The sequence below is a fragment of the Pomacea canaliculata genome, linkage group LG8 (genome assembly GCF_003073045.1).
Source record: "Pomacea canaliculata isolate SZHN2017 linkage group LG8, ASM307304v1, whole genome shotgun sequence".
Taxonomy (NCBI): Eukaryota; Metazoa; Mollusca; class Gastropoda; order Architaenioglossa; family Ampullariidae; genus Pomacea; species Pomacea canaliculata.
In genome coordinates, this window is record NC_037597.1 from 22,522,339 (window position 1) to 22,543,305 (window position 20,967).

At 41.7% G+C, this 20,967-nt stretch overlaps 3 protein-coding genes across 11 annotated transcripts in view; 2 read left to right on the forward strand and 1 right to left on the reverse strand.

Annotated features, from left to right (window-relative positions):
• LOC112570013 overlaps positions 1 to 5,652 on the reverse strand; it is a 7,556-nt gene extending 1,904 nt beyond the window's left edge. Inside the window, exons 1-4 of one of the 3 annotated variants that reach the window (XM_025248183.1) lie at positions 5,516 to 5,652; positions 1,948 to 2,111; positions 1,369 to 1,509; positions 664 to 739 (exon numbers count right to left, since the gene is read on the reverse strand). In XM_025248183.1, the coding sequence (XP_025103968.1) occupies positions 664 to 739; positions 1,369 to 1,509; positions 1,948 to 2,075 (345 nt within the window). In that variant the 5' untranslated portion in view covers positions 2,076 to 2,111; positions 5,516 to 5,652. Of the gene's footprint in view, positions 1 to 663; positions 740 to 1,368; positions 1,510 to 1,947; positions 2,112 to 3,189; positions 3,320 to 5,515 lie in introns of those variants that run through there. The other 2 variants (XM_025248182.1, XM_025248181.1) reach the window with 2 other exon arrangements.
• Positions 5,600 to 15,431, forward strand: LOC112570015 (transmembrane protein 179B-like). 6 transcript variants are annotated; one of them, XM_025248186.1, is made up of 6 exons: positions 5,600 to 5,936; positions 10,718 to 10,867; positions 11,488 to 11,654; positions 12,359 to 12,481; positions 13,086 to 13,143; positions 13,300 to 15,431. In XM_025248186.1, exons 2-6 carry the CDS (start codon positions 10,763 to 10,765, stop codon positions 13,501 to 13,503), a joined length of 657 nt encoding a protein of 218 aa, XP_025103971.1. In that variant the 5' UTR covers positions 5,600 to 5,936; positions 10,718 to 10,762; the 3' UTR covers positions 13,504 to 15,431. The 6 variants fall into 6 exon arrangements, with proteins under 6 accessions (XP_025103971.1, XP_025103976.1, XP_025103973.1 ...); XM_025248191.1 differs by lacking the exon at positions 5,600 to 5,936 and adding an exon at positions 6,084 to 6,104; XM_025248188.1 differs by lacking the exon at positions 5,600 to 5,936 and adding an exon at positions 6,431 to 6,753.
• A 373-nt stretch (positions 15,432 to 15,804) lies between these two features.
• Positions 15,805 to 20,599, forward strand: LOC112570014. 2 transcript variants are annotated; one of them, XM_025248184.1, is made up of 6 exons: positions 15,805 to 15,893; positions 16,697 to 16,892; positions 17,860 to 18,026; positions 18,450 to 18,590; positions 18,806 to 18,887; positions 19,219 to 20,599. In XM_025248184.1, the coding sequence occupies exons 2-6, from the start codon at positions 16,788 to 16,790 to the stop codon at positions 19,390 to 19,392; spliced, it is 669 nt and encodes a 222-aa protein (XP_025103969.1). In that variant the 5' UTR covers positions 15,805 to 15,893; positions 16,697 to 16,787; the 3' UTR covers positions 19,393 to 20,599. The 2 variants fall into 2 exon arrangements, with proteins under 2 accessions (XP_025103969.1, XP_025103970.1); XM_025248185.1 differs by lacking the exon at positions 15,805 to 15,893 and adding an exon at positions 15,909 to 16,135.
• The last annotated feature ends 368 nt before the right edge of the window (positions 20,600 to 20,967 follow it).

Sequence of the window (20,967 nt, forward strand, 5' to 3'; positions counted from 1 at the left end):
GCATCAGGCTTATAGATCATTCAGTCGCTACCTCTGGACGATTGTGTGCCATTTGGTTCATTTGTGGATTTTTTTTTTTATGAAAAAAAGAAGTTTCGCTAGCCTGTGATTGTTCTTTCTTTTTTTAAAACTCAACCATAGTGCTTCTATCGGACGTCACAGACGAGCGCGGTGGTCATTCATCCAATCGAGAACCAAAGCACAGAAATAACGGGGACATGTCTTGGGCTTTGTACTCTGTAGGAGTGCTCAGAGATAAATCTGTCTTTTGAAACAGTGCAGTGTTAAAACATGGAACTGACTTTTGTTTGCACTTGTCTTTGGAAGGCTACAGATGCATTCAAACATATACATGTCTTTTAAAGTCATAAAAATAAATATATAAATGTCTTGTAAAAGTCATAAAAGTGATCAAACATATACATGTCTTCTTAAAGTCATAAAATTAATCAATCATATGCCTGTCTTTTGAATAATATAGTAATATTTAAAGATTGGTCATTTTATTGACAGCAAAAAAAAGTCATCAAACATATGACTTCTTGCACATAAAACACGGGGACTGAAAACAGGTTATAAGAAAGAGCAGTCAGTACCAGCTACAGCAGCAGTTTTCGAGAACTCATCACGTACCCGAGGGTAGGTGCATAGAGTTTGACTCACCTCGGCAATCTTGTGACGTATGTAGAAGCCGTCGTCGCGTCCAAAGACTGGCTGGTACAGATAACCTTTCGAGCACCTGTAGTTCACAGGACACTGTTCACTTGCAACACTACGAAACTTTAACAGTGAACATAGTTCCTACCCAGTAAATGCTTCTTTGGCTATCAGGTAAAAAAGTATTTTTAAAAACGGGAAAACTACGATGAGCTGTGATGCACCTATAATTAGCTTGTTAGGTAAAGTGTGTGTGTGTTGATGACGATGACGATGATGACAGCACTCTATGCAAGTACATTATAAAACGATTTGAAGCTTTCCCGTTCTAGGTGAACAGATCCTGGTCATTTTCTGCATTCCCCTGATAGATGCCTTCGCAACGCTCAGCTGAAAAAAAATCTGTTGTGCCAGTCGCGCTTTCTAGTCCCTAAGCAATGGTTTTCAACTGTAGGCAGCCTTACATCTACAATGGCTGCTTATCTAACCACAATCGCATTAGTTTATCTAACGACTATTCCGCTAGTTTATCCAACGACTTTGCCACAGGTTTATCTAAACGATAGTCCAACTAGTTGATCTATAGACAACTCCACTAGCTTAACTAAACATTATCTACTAGCTTATACAGCGGATAGCTTGTACTAGCTTACCCACCCCCCAGACCAAGGCCGCTCCTTGACGTCACCAGCTGGAGAAGGCTTAGCTCACCTGTCGTTGTTGTCGAAGAGGTTGGTGCAAAGAGCGTTGAGACCAGAGGTGTTTAAGCATGCGTTGATGAGCATGAGCAGCCAGCTGCAGCAGTCAAGTGTGACGGTCACCAGGAAGCACATCACGGCTCCCGGAGTCTTTCTGCACACAGCATGATGGCTGTCTAGAACGAAGGAGACATCTTTGCAAGACCGAGGCCTTTGGGCGTCTGTTAGGTTGCTTTTCTCGCTACCAATGAAGGTCTACAAGAGGGCAATATTACTTTCCTCTGGTGATTGGCGTGAGCTTAGTACAAGACAGAATGTCTCACTATCAGGGAGAATAATGCTCCCTACTTTCGTTCATCACTCACAGCAAGAAGTCAAAACGCTGGCATACAAGGATACGCTTGCGTTGTGAAGATTACTGTCAATAGAAGAGCTAGAATCCTGTGGGAATTAGGTAATATTAGGTATGCTGATATTTGTTACAGCCTATTTGACATAGAACTACGAACTTTACACTTTCGAACGCTGGCATATTCGCACATAAACAAAAGGAGGGATAGAGAGACATCACACATCATGATCATCGTCTTACAACTCGTTTTCGTAGCCAGCCACGCTCCAGAAAGAGAAGAAGATCATACAACCCCCATAGATGAGGGAGAAGATGATCGGGACGGCGAGGCAGTAGCCGCAAACAGACACTGGTCCGTATTTCTCCATATCAACATAAAGAAGGCAGAACCCGTGATGCTGTGTCTGAATGGAAATGAAAAACAGTGGGCAAATCAACTTTCAGTTACAAGTCTTATCGCCCACATTACTATAAGGCAATCGACTGTCTGATTGGAAAAGACAGGCAGTTGGTGTTACCGTTATTTCCACTCCCAAGTCCTATCGTTCGGCTATAGAACTATGAGCCCTATAGGACTACAGCCTATAAGGCTATGGATTGTCTGAAGGTTCCCATCCCTTCAACATTAATTGCTGGTATCTGTAGATGACTTTATCATCGTTGCCCGTCATATTGGCGACTGCAATATACAGATCGTATCTGGCTTTGTTGAACATCAGACATGATTCAGCCATGGTTTTGTTCTCCTCGGCTGTAAACAATCTGCATCAGCTGTTATGATCTAACAAACATTGTACGCTGCATACTCACTTTTATTCCAAAGGTATACTAGTTTGAAATAGTGCTTGCTAGTAGAGATTACTTAAACCGCCATGCAGAGTTATTGCAGTTTGAGAATATCGCTTACCAAAACTGTTTTAATGTGCTGGTATCCGAAGAGTTATTCGAAATGAAAATAAGACAAAACAAAGTTTTAGTTACGATTTTGTATTTCAATATTTAATCGTTTTTCGCATCCTTAATATCTGCTGCAAAGGTCAGGTAAAAGCTGGTAATATTCCAAAGTTGTTGTGTCATGAATGAATTCTGAAAACTCATGCTCACAAAGTGTGATCCAATGCAGATACTCGTTAGAAATAAAAAAAAATGTTGCTTTGAACGTTCTTGCCATAAAATTATCTGTTTTAAATCTGCTTTTCCGACACAAACATAATCTTTAACAAACACACAAAAATCCATTATCAGTTGCTGTCTATAATAACTTTTTTAAGTTACTAGATATTTGAACGTTCATTATTTCCCACATAAACGACAGACAGAAACTATGCCATGTTAAGATGACTTCTGAAAATAACCACATTCAAGGAAACTACAGAAAGCACAACTCTGAGATCTATGGAAACGTTGATAGTCTAAACGAACTTTCTCTGACAAACGTCAGAAACCTTAATTGTTAACTCAGAGAACAACGTAGATACTTACTAAAGAGATTGCATGAGGAACAAAGCAAAAGAACGAAAACAGTGCTACAGTTATGTACAAAACCAATCGCCATACATGTAGGCACTGATCTTGATCCAACGCCATGGCAGCTTGGTCAAGGGAGGTAACTCCAATCACTTACGGAAAGTCACGCTCTGGATCTATTTACTTGTCTAACCGGCTTCTGTGTGTGTGTGTGAGAGAGAGAGAGAGGTGGTGGTGGTTTGCTAATTATTTAAAACAATTTTAATGATAAAATAGACAATCTACATTAAGAAAAATAATGCCGCTATAAATCGTGTAGCTTTATCTAAATTTCACATTCTTAGTGAGCGATCGGTGGTTGCACAGAGGTGCACAGGTGGACGAACCATCTCACGAGATCAACCTCTTTCAAATAAATAAACATTACCTACAACATGTTCATCTCTCTTGAGCCAAGCAGAATGTTGTGTCTGCCGACAGTAACATCAGAAAATTACATACAACATCAACACAAGCTATAGCAGAACATCAAATGTCTGTCCAATTCTATTCTTCTAATTATAATTATTCACGCTTGCACTTATAGCACTTGCTCTTCCATTGGTCAATGTCTTCACAAAGTAAACATCTCCATGTACACCCCGGACGTGAGTGTTGTTTACTGAGCTTTACTCAGTCATTGGAACCTATTCGCGCTGAAGGAAGTTCACTAAATGTTCGGAGGTGTTGTGCGCTTTCAGGAACTTTAAGAAATCCGGCTGACAACATTTTAATTCATATTTATGAAAATTACTTATAAGTTTTCCTGGTTCAGTTACCAAGCATCTTTCTGTATAGATTATCTACGATTTACAATAATTGCTTAAGCACGAGCATATCTTGATTCTCTGCAAACTACTCAAGAAAAGAAAAAAATGGAAAAGGGTACGTGCAAGCGTATTTTAATGTTGACAGACCCAGTGTCGTGTTGTTTTTAAATGCATATTCTTGTCGTCATGATCAACGGGTTTTGATTCACTGCTGTAGTTTCCTGTTGACGAAAATATCGCAGTCTCTAAAATATTGTTTCGCTCGCAGCGAGAGTGGAATTAAGCGGCATTGTGGACTTTGAACTTGATAATTACTGCCTAAAACACGACGATCGAGAGGCTAACCTTTGGTTTCTCCTCCAGCGGGTCAAGGGCTATGTAAGGGTGGCGACAAAGTTCTGTGACTGTTTGAGATAAACTATAGGCTGGAGGGGCACCTAATCCGTGACAGCTCTGTACATACGACTTTAAAATCTCGTAGCAAAGAAGTGAGAGCTGTAAGTACTTGATAAATACCAAATACTAAGCAAAATGTTTGATAACAGGAAGACTTTTTTCGAAAGTCAAATGACTATGGAGTTTTATTCCTCTTGGCGGAGTTTTCGGACGACCATTCGACCAATCATTACAATTTGACAGAAAAGAAAAAAAAAGGCACTATAAGTGGTGTTTTTATTTTTAAATACATTACTATTTCGATGAGATTATTTCATGCATTGATGCAACATATAGAGAGAACATTAACAGCATATGTTCATGTAATGTTTCTTTCTAGATAATTCTTTACTTTCTTGAATCACGGGAATGAGTGGGCTGGCACATTCTGTTCATCGAAAGACAACGCCTTTCGAATCATATCAAAACAGGTTCAACTCGATATAAGTCATAATCAACGCGTTGTTTCATGATACAACGGGTAAGCCACCATTACGTCACCTGTAAGTCGGTGTAATTCCATTTAATACCACGTACGAACACTCCAAACCTGCAGGCGAAGAAAGACGGTTACGGAGAGCTCTTTAATATTCAGTTAGGCATCCCTCACCCCCATACCCCTACTCCCCAGCTGACAAAGTGCTTGTGGGTTATCCGCTTGTTGACAACATAGTCAAGCTGAGCTGAGGCTAATGCAAAAATTTCAAATGCCCAACAGCCACTCTCTGTTTACAGGTCTGGCTGTTTGGCCATCGTATAGCCTTATAGTTACTGGCAAAAACATTAATTCTCCTCCCCTCTCTTTTTTAGTTTATTATTTTCATCTCGGTGACCTCAGGCATTTGTTATAGATATGTAAGTAGCGTCATAAGAAGGTAGTATTGAGAGCAGCCTACCTGTGCTATGTATATATTTTATAACAGTGTTGTTTACTACTTGCTGGCGCCAAGCGATCAAAAGACGCCATTACTTTGTAAAAAAAAAAAAGTTATTATCACAAATCGTTTTCGTTAATTTATTTATTTTTGTTTGCCTAACTTAATCACTACAGGTCAAGACTAAAGTGTATCCTCTCGCCTCACTTCACATCCCCTCACCTCATCTTCACCGCGGAGGGCGTCAACAGGGGAGACAATCGAAGGGACCTACGTGTGAGCAGACGACACGCGCCGTGCCCCGGCAACTCCAGCACGAAAAAGCCTCGACACAGCACGACGCCCGACACCACCCCCGCCTCACCTCCTAACCTGCTCAGCTACACCTCGCTTCTGCCGGACCTACCCTTGTCGCTGTCAACACCAGTCTCGGAAAGTCGCACCCGTTACTCGAACATTCAGACTTACACGCTGACAGAACTTGTCAACACGCTTTTCTTGTTGCCGGCGTCACAAGTCGTTAAGTGTGCTTGGTTTCGTAACGGGCAGTTAGCCGAGAAGTGCTACCCACATATTATGCATCGACCTCAACTGTGACAACCTTCACCAGAAGGCGACGCTTGCTTTCTCTTAGAAAACAACGGTAGGTAAAATTTTCTCCATATTTACAATGCAGTTCATTTGTATAAAGAGTTTACTTGACATGCAAAGTGTGTCGTCTGCGTCAGTTAATGCTGAGTGTGTAGTGCGATAAGTTGGTCTCCGCTGCCTTTGAAAACGACGGTCTTCCTTTCGATCCTCAAGCGACATGGTGGGTGGGTCACCTTGATTCTGTTCGGACTCAAGTTTCTCATGGCGCGTGTATGGATTTTTTTTTTTTTTTAAGCTGCGGGATCGGGTAGTCCGTGAATGCAGTTCAGGTACAGGTTCAAAATGGAATGTAGTGAGTTAGCAAAAATGTTTGAAGAGAGGAGTTCTGTCTGTTTTTCGCCTCAGTCAAATAACTCGCCTGTCTTAACCTGTATTTTAACCTTACGAGGGCAACAGAATGGTCGTTATCGAGAACGAGTACTCTGATAAACGTGAGCACATTCTGGTTTGCTCGCGACATGTTGTGACGTCACGGTGCGTTGAGCTGACCGCCGTCTTCTCAGAGTTTAGCTCCGGAGTGTTGAGGGCGATTAGCTCGGCATCTTGACCCACTGTATTTATCTTTGCTGCTGTTGCAAATCTGGGATTTCTGTGCGTCCTCGCATACATACATGTATGGTTGTACAAACATACCGCAGTGTCACCTACCGTGACTATTGCTGTCTTTTCCGTTATACGAGGGTCTGCGGCATTCCAAGCGATGTGTCCTTCGAAAGGACGGCAGCTAGCAGAGTGAAAGACAGGAAGGGATGAGAGGCAAAGAACTGAGAAAGAGACGATAAGCTGACAGCAGAAATACGTGGGGAAAGGTGAGTGTGAATAGTGGGTAATTCACCGAGCAAATGAGACAACCAGGACACTCTATTCTCCCTGTCGCTAGAGGACAGGGGTGGGGCATTAATAATTTGTCAGTGATAACAGTTAGTAAAGGTTTAAGTCCTCTAGATTTCCTTGCACCCATTGTATTCGGCTTGTTAGCCACCTGGTAGCCCTGTGATCATATTTCCTAATTAAAATGGTGGGCAGGCAGAATTTCACGTTTTCTCCGAGTCGGGTACACGCACAGTTCCTTCGTCGTACATTTGCAGCTGCCTCTCTTGTCACAAGCAGACCAATAAACTCTAATCTTGTTCTTGCTGACTTATTTTACTGTCTTGTTTTTCCTACAGTCTTCCCGAAGAACCAGAATGTTAGTGATTGGGGTGGATGACTTGGCAATGCTATTAACTTCCAACGATTTCTGACACTTTTGTAAGGCGCACGTTTTCGTTCAGAAAAACTTTCCGCTCTTGATGATGATGCGGGTTAGAAGAGGTGCACAGCTGGGTTCATACAGCTGTTACCTTTGACGTAGAAACGGGCCATTGTTCGTTCGAAGGAAATACAGAGACAAGATGAAGGAAGAAAGGGGTGTGTCCTCGTGGGGTCCGACTAAAAACATCGCAACCAACTGGGTCGAGGTCGAGAACGGCATCCAGCCATCAAGGCCCCTCATTCACTCGGCCATGTGGTGGTATCATCGTCGATAAGAGGCTTCGCTTGTGCACTGTGGGCGTGAGTGGATTGTTTGCTGTCACACATCATCCAGTCTCGGTGAGATAAGGTTTCTAAACATCTGTGTGTTGGCGAACACAGACATCAAGAATCACACATGATACTTACAAGTCTAGGGGTCGGGAAGGATAGAATGTTGGAGGAGGGGAGAACTTAAGCTCGAATGGAGAGAAGAATGAGACAGATGCTGAGGTGGAAATAGTGACTGTGGGGGTAATGGAGGACGAGACAGTTGCAACGTACAACTTACGATAAAAGCAAACTTCGCCTGTTTTGAAGACCTTGATCTCAACCTTTATCTAATTTTTCGTTGAGAGATATTGAATTCGATTGCTACAAAGCAGCTGTGCCCAAACACCGTTTTAATGAGAGGAGTGGACAAGTTCGTAGTCTGTGGAAAAAAAACGAGCAAAGAGACAAACCAAACCGTGGTACTATCCGCCCACTGTTGTAATTCGGTGATTTTCGGCTGTTTCTGGTCAGTCAGCACCCGTCTGAAAAAGTAAATAAGTAAACATTGTCTGGCTTGAAACACCATCCTCGTTTATTCGTGGAATTTGCATACCATCCTAACGCTTGAGTTACTGTGGTACAGCAGTCGCAATGTTGACCCGGAAACTCCCTTACTATGAGCTGCTGTGCGCGTGATCTTATCTCTCCGGGTAAGCTTGTATGAGTAGTTAGGCCTCGGCCTTTTGGGGTCGGGTGGGGTGGGGTGAGGTGAGGTTAGGTGGCGGTAGGGTGGGAAAAAAAGCAAAGGTTGTGCCAGGTACACATCCGTCGCCGTCAAGCTGTGCTGCACAGTGTCAGATGACCCCTTCTGACCTAGCTGCTGCTTGGTAATAAAGAGTTGAGTACCCTTTCTCGGTTAGCCTCTTCATGTGTTAGTGTTAGTGCCCGTGCCTAACTCAACTTTTGACGCAGGTACAGGGCTAGCCAATCGTTTCCTCTGCCCGCTCACCCACCCCATAGTAAAAAGCGAGATCCAGTCCCACTATTTTAACAAACACTAAGTAAATGCGATCCTTCATGTAGGAATCAATTTGTTCTGCAAACGATGCCTGGAAGAACCATTGAACCGAACAGTTTTTGTTCCAAGAAAAATAAGAGGGAAAGGTGTCAACCGACGATCGAAGCTCAGGTATCTCTGTCCCACTCTCCACTCATCACCGCTTGCACCTGCTACAGTCGTGTGTCCTCCGATAATCAAAGTTCTTCCCTTCCGTTAATAGCGTCGAGGTCCGGTAGCTCTTATCGACCCTTCGCGAATGCAAGTGTTTACACCAATGTTTATTTGTCCCTCTGTTTTTTGATACTTTTTTCCTGTGTCACTATGTGTATCAGTCAAAGTAATGTATCAGTCTGGTTGGTTGGTACTCTCTCGTTTGATGCTAGAGATGTAAATTCCCTCAAGCTTGCTTCATAAATAATGTTTTCGAATCAACCTATTATTACTTTACACTTAGCTGATAATGGCAGGTAGTCTGTTATATGCTCGAATAATTTGTTGATCTTGATACTTAAATACTGATTTAGCTTCACACATTCCCATTGTCAAGTGATATTGTTCAAGTACAGCAAACCACCTCTCTTCTCTCCGTTTCTCTCTATCCTCTGTGTGTGTGTGCCCCTGGTGGCAACAGCCGTTCGCGCTCTCGCAAGGACCGTATCGATGGCGGCCCAACAAGGCCAGCACTCAGCTTGACAAATTATTGACAATCCGCTGGTTGTGCATGTGGTTTAACGTTTTTCCGCGGCCAGCTGACTGCAAACGGTTCGCTTGGTGTTGGAACAGCGAGCTACACGCGATCCTCCGCGAATCAAAAGGCAAAGAAGACATCGCCGCTGACGTCGCGCGTTTTATCACCTAATGATCCTTGGGACTGCTGTCGATGTGTGTAAACGTAGATATGGGTGTACAACTAAAGTATATCAATGCTTCCAGGCTGCTGTGGATGATGTGGGACTCAAGTGGTCTAAACTGCGATGTTCGCTAGCACTGGATGCAAGCCGTTAAGTTACCGGACCGTTTCATTACATGCAGGAAGAGATTTACATGGGCTGAGTCCAGGGAATCCGTTGTAATTTAGACTCCGATGACTGACAAGGGACACATTATCCGCCATGGGCTTGGAGTTATCCGCAGGAAAGTCAGACAAAAGCCGGACGGACCTACGCCGGACGCTGGCTCAAGGCGTCATTCAGTGTCACTTCATTTCTTCTAACACCAAAGTTTGCCTGTGGTCAGAATTTTTTTTTAAAATGGAAGAGAGGTCTTGGGTGGGGGGTCAGCATTTGTTCTGCTCTTTGCGAACTTTCTTTAGAACTGTGTTAGAGTACAGCCTGGAAATGGATTAGGTGTCGGGGTTTGTCCAGACCTACGAGGTCATCACGAGATCATCAAAACAGATAAATACAGATTTCCGCAGCTAAGGGCAAAGAACAGTATTTCAGTCTCCCCCTCGCTCCTCGTTTACCTGTCTCACTCTCACCTCGCTCTCTCTTTCTCGCGCGCTCTCTCTCTCACACTGGCGAAAGTTCTTGGATAACTGTATGCGATTAAGAGTATTGAGCTTCAAAGAAAGATTCAGGCTATAGTTGTCAGAGCTGTGCTGATTTAACATGAATATCGGACATCAGAAGCGAGAGGACATCTTGAACGACCAGAAAGCGGCTATATGCCCTTTGTAAGCTTTGTCAGTTTCTTGAGAATTAGTAATGCGTCTTCTAGTCACGTGACTTCTAGCTAGGGCCTTTCAGGAAACACTTTGCCGCATTAAATGAAATCAAATCTTCCATGAGTGAGTTTAGCGGAAATACAGGCTCCATATGTTGTTCAGTATTGAGAGAAATGAGCAAGCAGGACTACAGAGCTGGGGAGGGAGTGTGAAGGGTCGAAGGAAGAGACTGTGAACAGAACAAAGTTTAATCAGATTGGTGTGCTTTATTTTGCCTAATTTACGCGCATGTGTGTGTGTGCGCGAGCGCGCGTGTGCATACAGGATCCACGTATTCACGTGATTGCATACATGTAAATGTGACTTGTTTACTGTTACCCCAAGTAGGCCCTGTGAACATGCAAGTACAAATGTTTCGTCACACCATCTCTGTAAATAACTTTACCAACCTTCTTTACACTTGATTATTTAAGATTTAAACATCGTCCGGCTTGACTATAGTCAGCAGGGGGAGATAATGATAATTGTTTTCGTCTTGCAGTAAACTCTTGTCTTCCCTGAAGCAAAGGCAGCACGTGACGTCATCATGAATTTAGTGACCGAGCAAAACGTCATCCGCGTCAAGATGGCGCTGTTCGGCGGGCTTTTCATCTTTGGCTTCTTCGTCATCATCGCCGTGCCCGTCACCACGGTAAGGCTTATGGAGTTAGCGGCCATGAACTTCACTTTGTGTGTGTGTGTCGGTAGAAACATGTAAGTTAGCAATATTGTTAGCATTTAGTACGTACGCTAATTTAGCATGTTGTCATACTGGCCAGTGAAGAACATCTGATTAGCATGCCTAGGGCGTAAAAAAAAATGTCGGTTGTTTTAGTCTGTTTCTCAGGTCAAAGTGTCTTGTTTTCTAAAGTTATGCTATGCCCGGACTACTTTATGTTTCATTGACATCGTTGCTATCGCTTTATAACTACGCCCGGGGAGCAAACAAATATCTGCGGAGTTTTGGACACTGCTTCATAACTTCGGAAATAAGCCCCTTGTTCCGTTGTTCCCATGTTGCCCCAGGACTACGCTTTACACAACACATTGACTGCTCTCCCGCTTCTCGTTGCTTAAGTCTGTTTTATTGAAATTTTTAATTTGTTTGATCCGTGCAACCGAGGGATTTAACTAGCATAAATGTGTCTCTAAAATATCAACAGAGTGAAGCGGTAGCCTTAACTTCTTTGTTGCCTATTTGTTACTGTGACTGGCACCTCTCTGGGAAACATCTTCATGTGCTTGTTGGGGGTTTTTGTTATTTTTTTGCAGAACAAACTCGATTACTGTCCCCTCTACTTCGACTGGAGCAAAGGCAGGCGAGGACCAGATTCCAACTGCGGTTATGTCATTGCAATGGCAGTCATTTTTCAACTGTTCTACACGATTTATCGCCTGGTGATCTTCCTCCTCTTGATGCTGGGAAGATTTCCACAAGAGTAATTTTGTTTTCTTCAGCAATTTTGGAATGTTACATTTTATGGTCTCTAACGCATGTATGTCTGATTTTGTTTTGTTGAAAAGATTGCTTACTTAAGCCATGTCTTGACTGGGTGATCATTTCAGGTCTGAATCTGATTCATGCTTTCTTAGGTTCCCTCTGTATTAACAACCCGATTAACCACGAACTAGTTTAGTGTTTATCAGAATAATGCTACAGACAACTTTGAGCTAGCCTTTCTGCTAGCTTTAGTGGTAATAAAAAGCAAAACAAATCAGGAACACGAAAATTTCTTCTCGCTCTCTCAGGAACTTACAAAGAAACTTCTTTTCTGGAAGAGTTCGGAAGTGAATGCTTTTTTCATCTTTTTCGACAATAGATCTTGAGACTTCATGGTCCCCATCTTCCTTCGCTGTCTCTTTTGATACTAGAGCTCAGCCATTCTGTTGTAGGGATCGAGAAGCAGATGACGGGTTTCCATTGCATGTTTTCGGATTCTTTTCTTCCACCCTGTGCAATGTTCACGAGTATCGTCGATTGTGGCTAGGAAGGATTTTTACTGACAACTCGGTGATCAGTACAGGCAATTTAAAAAAAAAAAAGCTTACTCTGATAAGCTTTTATAAAGAAGCACTCAAGCGAAAACATCACCACCACAGAAAAGAGATGACCTTCAGTAATTTTTGTTTAATGCTATCGCAGATTTTTCCTGGTGGGAGACTTGTTCGAGCTCATCTACACAGCGATCGACACCGCCGCACTGTTCTTGACTTTCATCGCAGCCTGCATTTTATCTGCAGGAATCAATGCTACTTGTAACGGAAAGTAAGTTTGTTTCTGCTTTCTGAAAAAAATCACAAAAACGATGTGTAATAAAATAAGTTGTGTGTATTGTATGTGACACTCACTACAGACTCCGTAAATACACACGCACGCACATACAGACAACACACTCTCTCTCTCACACACACACGCACAGAACACGCACTCTCTCGCACGCACACACAGACAACACACTCCCTCAGTCTCTCACACACATACACAAACACCCCGAACAAAGCAAATGAAAATGCGCGCACACACACACACACACACACACACACACAAAAACAGGAAAAGCGATGTGGATGATAACGGTAATAAAGCTGATGGTGCCAATAACTAATCTGGAGAGATGATGTATGAAAAATGCCAACATTTCGTTTGTTCTTGATGATGACGACGATGATGATGATGACGACGACGATGATTATGATGACGATGGCGACGACTGTGGCGGCGACGGTGGCGATGGTGGATGGTTGATGGATGGATGGATGGATGGATGGATTGATGATGATGATGATGATGAACCTCATCATCATCTTTGTTTTTGCTGTTATTATTTTATTGAGACAATTATGTGATATATTCATCTATAACATTTCAGTTGCAATTGGCTTTCTGCCATCGACAGTAATGCATTAAGCAGGATGCGTACAGCAGAGGTAAGTTATAATAACCACATGTGGACAGTAAAAGCTTAACAATGAAGTGGCCTTATGGTGGCTACAAAATATCACAGTATCAAGATGTGTATAAAATATTGCTCGGTGCACTGTACAAGGACGACTGCCTCATGCAAACAACCTCTTGTCCTGCAGGCAGGCGCCTGGATCAGCTTCATCCTCTGGCTGCTGCTCGTGGTCCTCGGCATCTTCTGGCTGTTCCGTCAAGGGAAGCTGCCTTTCCTCCGACGGTCGGCTCAAGCCAGCGGCACGTCAGAAGCGACACCTGGCGGACAAACACCTAACATGGGCACGCCTCCTGCTTCCGAACAGCCGACATACGATGAGGCCAAATATTAGCTCCATGTTGCCCTTACTAGAAGCATTGTCCAGAACATGATAATGTATTGTGGAAACTGATACTCGGCGGTTGAAAGGGATCCTCGTGAGACGGTGAGATCCTCCTGAGACGGTGAGATCCCGCAGAACAAAAAATTTCGTGAGAAGCTAGCTGCCGGGGTACCTGTGTTCTGACTTTCTCATGGTGCAGTCTTTTGTAAACGGTTTTTTTTTTAAGAGTACCTTTATGTGTACTGCTTTTTTATATTTATTTTAAAGATTTTCGTTACTAATTTCAGCTGAATATAAGTGTGTCCTCAAATTCATTTCTTTGATTTTGGTTTGTGCGGCTTATGAAAGGACGAATGACAAAGAAACATGAGTTTAAGGGGAGGTAATGCATGCAAGTTTGTAGGACATTTGTTATCATTGGAGCAGGCATCTAAATAATTGTTGTAGGCAGTTGTAATCTCTCATACTTTTCTGTAGTAATATGTGTGTTTTGCAAGACTAAGATGTTTCTTCCAGTAAGTTTTTCGTATTTAAATGAATAGTGCATAATTGATAAAAGACTTTCAATTCTTTTTCATACTTTATTGCGGTAGTGCTATCTGTCCACAAAAGTTTAAGCTAGAGTAATTTTAGAGGAGCCTTTAATTCTTATTTTAGTAATTTTGTCTAACAGTAGTCAGTAGCCCACATGAGCAAAGACTTAGTTGGAGACGACAGTCGTACAGGGTTAGGAATAATTTCATTGTGAGTTGTGTCCGCATGCGGACATATATAACGGTTGCTTTGGGTGAGTGTTTGTGTAGTCACGTGATAATAAATTTCTCACAAATTGTTAGCAATAGTCGTTAGCAGGCTGCTTAGATAACTCCCATCTGTTTATGGTTGACAAAAGATATGATGAATATCTTGCAGATTGCTAGAATAACTTAAACTGATATTGTCATCAACCGTAAAAAAAGTTTTCGCAAACAGTTTGCACTGAGGAGATCTTTTCTTTGTATGGACTTTTGTATTTCTTTTCCGTACATAAACGTGCCTTAACATTGTGAGAGTGTCAACCTGGTCTTTTGCGGGAATTAAGACTGCCTTTATTTTGTTAGTAAGGAGAAGGCGAGTATGCTATGTGTGAGTGAGAGAGAGAGAGGTTGTTTTTTTTCAGTTTATCGTGCGTTGGCGCCGTTGATGTTACAGAACAGTCTGAAGAGATCGACTAAGAGTGTGTTAGTATCTGCTAAATGTTTGTCGCATGTTCTCTTAACTCAAGCATCGATGCAACTAACAAGTTTGCAGACATGCCTAGAGATTATGTTCTGAAGCTATTGCTGCTCTAGGACGATAGTTAAGATATTTTCTTTTTGTTGCTTATGTAAAACTCATTCAGACAACATCAAAGACCTTCGTCTCTGCTCCCTCTCTCTCTCAAAAAATTTACTTAATGCGGTAAGATTTTATTCCTTTTGAAGATTTTCCATTTTTTTCAGAGCGTTAATCATTGTGTAACCGATACTTCAAACTGAAACTGGATCAACTGTTAACAGCATTGTACTGCTTTTTTCGTTTTTGTTTTTGTTTTTGTTTTTTTGGTTTGTTTGTTTGTTTGTTTGTTTGTTTGTTTTTTGTATTACGACAATGTAAGGATTTCCTTTATCGACTGTTACAGCTAGACTTCTGAAGAAGTAATATACTGAAAAATAAGCAGCATGTCTAATTTCAAAGAATCGCTGCTTAGCATGTCGGTGTTGTTTGTATTCTATAGCCCGTCACATTTCAGGATAACAACAAGCTGTTTATACAACAGTTCTCTCTGATTCAATCCAACTTTGCTACCTTTATTGATAACATGTTTATAAAACAGACTTGCTCGAAATGTCAGTTTATGTCTAATTCGTTTCTTCAAGAAAAACATGGCTTTACAAATTAAAACATTTCATTTTTCATTTGTGTGAACTTTTGTGTTTGTGGAGAACGGTCTTGCTTGGTCGCTCAGAAAAAGTTATTTGTGTCTTTCCTCTCATTCAGATCCCCCTCTGTCATTTCTCAGTATCTTTATAAAACTTTGTATCTTTGTAACTACATATCACTATGTGAAATATGAACTTTGTTGTGATAAAACTTTGCGCTGGATTAAGTCTGGGAAGTTTTTACTAATGAAGTTTGTAAGTGTCGTTTCTTACACTACGATCCTTTATGAGTGTCAATGTGGAAGCGCATTCTTCCACTCCCGAACTCGACCCAGAATTGTGGCAAATCAAATCAGAAGATAGTGTAACGGCAGATTACGATGTTGTTGTAATCGCTTATCACCATCAGCGGCACAATTTGACATCACGTGTTTGCGACATCCACAACAAAGGTTACGCAAGCAAAAACAAACATCGAGGTCGCTTCACAGAAAATAGGTAAACATAGATTGCTGAGAGAAATATATCTACCTCACTAGAAAACATTTAATTATTTATGTAGTTTGATGATACCGGTTGTTTATGGCTTCGTCTTTCAAGCGCAGTATTACAAAAAATATCTGTAGTTCAAACAATTCAATTATCTCAGCGACCAGGACAGGAAGTATTCCATTCAATTCCAGATATCAAACGAAGGTTTACAATTTGGTTTGCTACAGTAAACACAGCTCAGCAAGCAGGTAAAGTATGTGTTAAAAGGATAGCAAAGGTACGGGCGTATCAACTCGTGGTAGGGTTAGTAAGAACGATATGCTTTTCTTTCTCCTTTTCTACAGGTGAGGCATGATTCCACTCATTCTCTCGACTGTTTTAATGTTTGAAAACATCGTCTTTCTGTTGTACCAAGGGAAAAATGTATGCTAATATCATGTTATGGTCTTCTACAAACTGAAAGATTCTGCGATATTTTGAATGAAGTGTTTTGGATCATTCTCTTGGACCTTGGACCTTGAAGATGGACAGCGCTGAGTTAGAGAAGAAACGAAGATGCAAAGGGCCTTTTCGCAATATGATTATTTAGGATATTACAGTAGTGAGATAGTGAAGAAGATGGCCACCTTTCACATAGTTCCCACATTGAGTTCTATTGAAATTGTATCTATCGATGAAAAGTCACGTGATCTACTTCATACAGCCTGCTCCATGGATAAAATTGTGTTCTGGTTTTGCTTTGTCGATAAAAATAGCATTCATCTTCAATGACTAACAAGTCGCCTCTCATTCTCCATCTGCATCAACAGCTCAATCCTTTGGTGGGGGCCACGGGTGTAATACCCACAAGCCAGACGAGGCAGTCTCTGGTCACGTGACGGGGGTCATCCGTGAAGTGCAATGAATACGCTGCCGGAGCGATGGCTGCTGTTGCTGCTGCTGTTAGTCCAGCTCGTGCTGGAGGTCCTGGGCCTGGTCGTCATCGCGCCACTCGTTCTGATCTCGGTGAGAGCTTAACTCTGGGCTAGTGATGTCGGCTTTACACCTGGGTACGTGCTACCCCTCTAACCCCCTACCACCCACCCCATCCACTAGCTTCATGGCTGCGCGAGCTGGTCTGGCCGTTAACTGACTTCTCTATGTACTTATACTATTATTTGCAATGAAAAACAGAGTTGTATTGATTTCAATTATATTGTCTTTAAATATTTTGCTCTGCAGACGGATTTTTAAAATGTTAATCACGGAAAACTCTGTTTCACACTCTCAGCTCCATGTTCACGCTTTATAGATATTTGTCTTTCTTGTCACTTTAGGATCTTTCAGTGTAATAAGAAGAAAACGAACAAATCTTTGCAATAAAATATTGTCTGCATGTGACAACAATGGCGAGGGACATACACAGTGTCCGGAGTTAAACAGTTAAACGGTAGATAAAAAAACCCATCATGCATCCTAAACTTCCGTCACCACTAGACAGTATCTGCAATAAGCGTGTGTTTCTCCTTCATAGTTCAGCTTTCAGTTTGGTGAGGAACCAGGTCCCACACTATTTCAACAGTTTCCAGTGTACCCAACTCAATTTCTAGATAAACAGTGCAGCCGGATAACAGCAATGACATTATCGACTTAAGTAAACAAGTTCTGAAAACACCCGCTGTTAACCGAGTTGTTTCCCTTAGCCCACCACTAAAGCTTGCTGCTTCGTTGTTCGATCAACCGATTTGTATGTCTGCTTCTGTCCCAAAACTGTTGTGTACGTGTGTGTGTGCACACACAGGCACCTGTGGAAGTATGTACACTGTATATGTATTGTACGGAAACCAGCGACACCCAACTGTTTGATTTTCCTCTTTGTTTCTTGTGTTGTTTGTTTGTTTGTGTTGTTTGTTTGTTTGTTTGTTTGTTTGTTTGTTTGTTTGTTTGTTTGTTTGTTTGTTTGTTTGTTTGTTTGTTTGTTTGTTTGTTGTAGGTGGTAACTGACGGCCGATGTTTGTTGTACATGTCCGCCAAAGACATGACTGCATCAGTCATCCCCTGCAGCTACGTCGTTGCGGTGACAGTGATGTTGCAGATCATCTACTGCACCTTGAGATCTGTCTTCCTGCTTCTTCAGCTGCTTCGCGTCATTAACAAGAAGTAGGCTTTACGTGGTTTTACGTGATTTTACGTGGTCAGTTGAGTGTCGTGATAGCGGGAGGTAAAACCGCGCTATCACGCACACCGTGTTGCCTCCCCTAGACATACAATCTGCAAGATCTAGCTCTTTACCTGTATGTGTGAGGGTGTAGAAATACTTGGTAAAAGAAGGGGCTGGTTGTGGGAGAGAGAGACAGAATGGCAAAGTCAAGGATGGTAATAGCAAGAGATACCTCATAGGTATCTCAGACGAAACAGGAAAGAAGTAAAACATGACCACAAGATGGAAACAATAACACCGATATGTATGTATCCATACATCTATCCATACACCCATTCTCACTCTCTCTCACTCCCACTCACACATACTGATAAAGGAACAGGAAGAGAAGGTATATTTTGTTCTGTCTGTTGTGGCCGCAGTTTACTGCCACTTCGGACTACGGTCATCACCTGGACCGTCGTCGACCTGCTCTGCCTGCTGCTGATACTGGCCGCTGCTGGTGTTCTCAGCTCTGGGTTCAACAAGCTCTGCAATTTCATCGATTCCATGGAGAATTCTGCGTATGTGCAACGTTTAGGACAGACAATGCAGTGAATGAGAGGTTGCTGGAGCGTTGGACCGTGGACTTGAACATTTATTCATATCCACATGTGTATAGATACACTAGAGAGAGAGAGATGGACATCTGACTGAAGTCGATATCCGATATTTTTATAGAGGCCTTAGGTTTAGATTTTTAAAATATCTCGCTAATCACGTGTCCATATCATTTCAGTTGTGGCGAAGAATATCCGTTTCCAGCTCACACTGATATTCTGTGGGATCGCAATTATTATCAGCGTCTGTCCATGGCCGAGGTGACCGACTGTTGGCCAGCATGATGTGCACGTGAATCATTATGAACACAGTTTCTTGCCCCATCTAGTGCCAGAGATTTGAAATAAATGCCAACCAGGATTGTTTTCCTATTTTAGAATGGGGGGGGGGTGCTTAATACCTGACATTCCAGTCTTCTTATCTATCTGCCTGTCTATCTCTTCTTTTGTTTACCACAGTATGATCTGACCTACAGAATATTTCCTACACAAAACTCATTTGTAAACGTTTGGATAAATTATTCAGTAATATATTTAGCTTATTTATATGGACGTTCTGTGTAGACACGTCTGTCCTCTTGGTTTCCGCCAGGTTGCCGCATGGGTCAGTGTCGTAGTGTGGATGCTGCTGGTGGGGACTGACATTCTGAGCTGCTTCGCTCAAGAGATCCCAGTGTGCGGCTGGTCCTGGATGAAGTCACAGTCCCCCTCCAAGGTGTACGAGGAGCTGCGGTCGTCGTTTCGCAAGAAATTTAGTAAGATGTAGGTCCTTCTCCATCGTCGTCACCATCACCATCACCATCAACAACATCATCATTGTCGACGTCCTCTTCGCGTGCAGACAGGATTGGAAGGAAGGAACTGATTTAGGATTTTGCCTGCGACTGATAATTGTCTTCATTCTCTCTCTGTGCTCTGTGTTCGAGGTGGAACATGCTGCAAACTTTTGTCTGCCAAGTGTTCTCATGCCAGACTTGTATGGAGTAACTGCTTAACAGTACAGAGATGAAAGTTTTTTTAATAGTCATTTCTTTCAAGTGTCCTTCTATTTTAAATCTCATACTTTCTGCACTGAAATGCGGCCCTCAATTTTCTGTTAGTTTAAACAACACTTAACTTATTCACTTTTTACTTATGTATTTTATTGATACATTTGGCTGCTCTGAGATATTTTGTTGTCTTATTTAACTTTTTCAAAAGGATGTTTTGCTTCATCATTTGACATTTGTCATCCGTCATTTTTTGTCCTGATGACAGCACATCGTTGTCATCCCCGTAACTTCATCTAATCTGAGAACGAATTATTCCTATGTGATTATCTATCGGTTAACACAATAATCTATCCAATGCAGCTTTCTGTTGCACGAGGTTTTAAAAATATTTAACCGTAGATAATCCTTTTAAAAAGAAATGCAAACTTCACAAGGAATAAACAGTAAAAATGCAAAGAAAATCTCTATAAACAAATGTTGGTCTTTACCTTGCTCCAACCGAGATCGTGCAAATATGGAAACAAAAACAATTTAAGAGAGTGAGATGTTCACCAATGAGCGCATTCAATGGTTTTATTATTGCAAAGAAACACATTCATCTCAAGGCAAACAAGACAAACACACTTACACCACGGCAAGATGAGTGCTGGAAACAATGAGTTTTTCTGTTTTCTTTACACCTCATTAATTTATCTCATTTGAATGTCGAAAGCTTGAGCCACGATTTTAATACTCTTTGTAGAAGGTTCTTTAAGGGGTCGATGCTTTAATTGATGTCAGTGTTAACTGCTCATATTATGAGCACCAGTTTGCTAGAAACACCCATGTTCTGAGTAATCACGAACGTAAAATATAAAGGTTTGGGTTTATATGCTCGCTGTTGTGTGGTTTGTATATACACGCGAATGTGTGTGTGTGTGAGAGAGAGATATATATCAATGTCACTTATGATAAATAAAAATATTTGTTTTCTTCAATGGCTTTTAATGGTAAGAGTTTCTGTCTTGTTGAATGGTAAGATGATTAAGTGGTGATTCGTCAGTTTAAATGTAAATAACTCGCTTCAGTCAAGTAAATATCTTTCACAGTGCAGACAAAGTCTGATCCAATAGAATCCGGATGAAAATGGTGTGGTCAGGAAACAGATGTACCGGGCAGACACTGAATGACCACACCAAGATCTTAAAGACCAACTGGCGTCAATGATTAATGGTAACAACCCAAATAAAATTTGAATCGAAGAATCATCTTTTAAATTATCATTTCCATTCATCTTGCATTCTTCGTGTACTATTTGTTATTGCACTCAAAATTGTTTGGGTTTTTTTTCCCAACAGTTATAGTCTGAA

Bases quoted from the DNA above. Each gene is read 5' to 3' on its own strand.
- LOC112570014 (XM_025248184.1), top strand. From the start codon at position 16,788: ATGAATACGCTGCCGGAGCGATGGCTGCTGTTGCTGCTGCTGTTAGTC. The intron at 18,591-18,805 runs GTATGTGCAACG...ATATCATTTCAG, and splicing joins GATTCCATGGAGAATTCTGC to TTGTGGCGAAGAATATCCGT. The intron at 18,888-19,218 runs GTGACCGACTGT...GGTTTCCGCCAG, and splicing joins AGCGTCTGTCCATGGCCGAG to GTTGCCGCATGGGTCAGTGT.
- LOC112570015 (XM_025248186.1), top strand. From the start codon at position 10,763: ATGAATTTAGTGACCGAGCAAAACGTCATCCGCGTCAAGATGGCGCTG. The intron at 10,868-11,487 runs GTAAGGCTTATG...ATTTTTTTGCAG, and splicing joins TCGCCGTGCCCGTCACCACG to AACAAACTCGATTACTGTCC. The intron at 11,655-12,358 runs GTAATTTTGTTT...ATGCTATCGCAG, and splicing joins CTGGGAAGATTTCCACAAGA to ATTTTTCCTGGTGGGAGACT.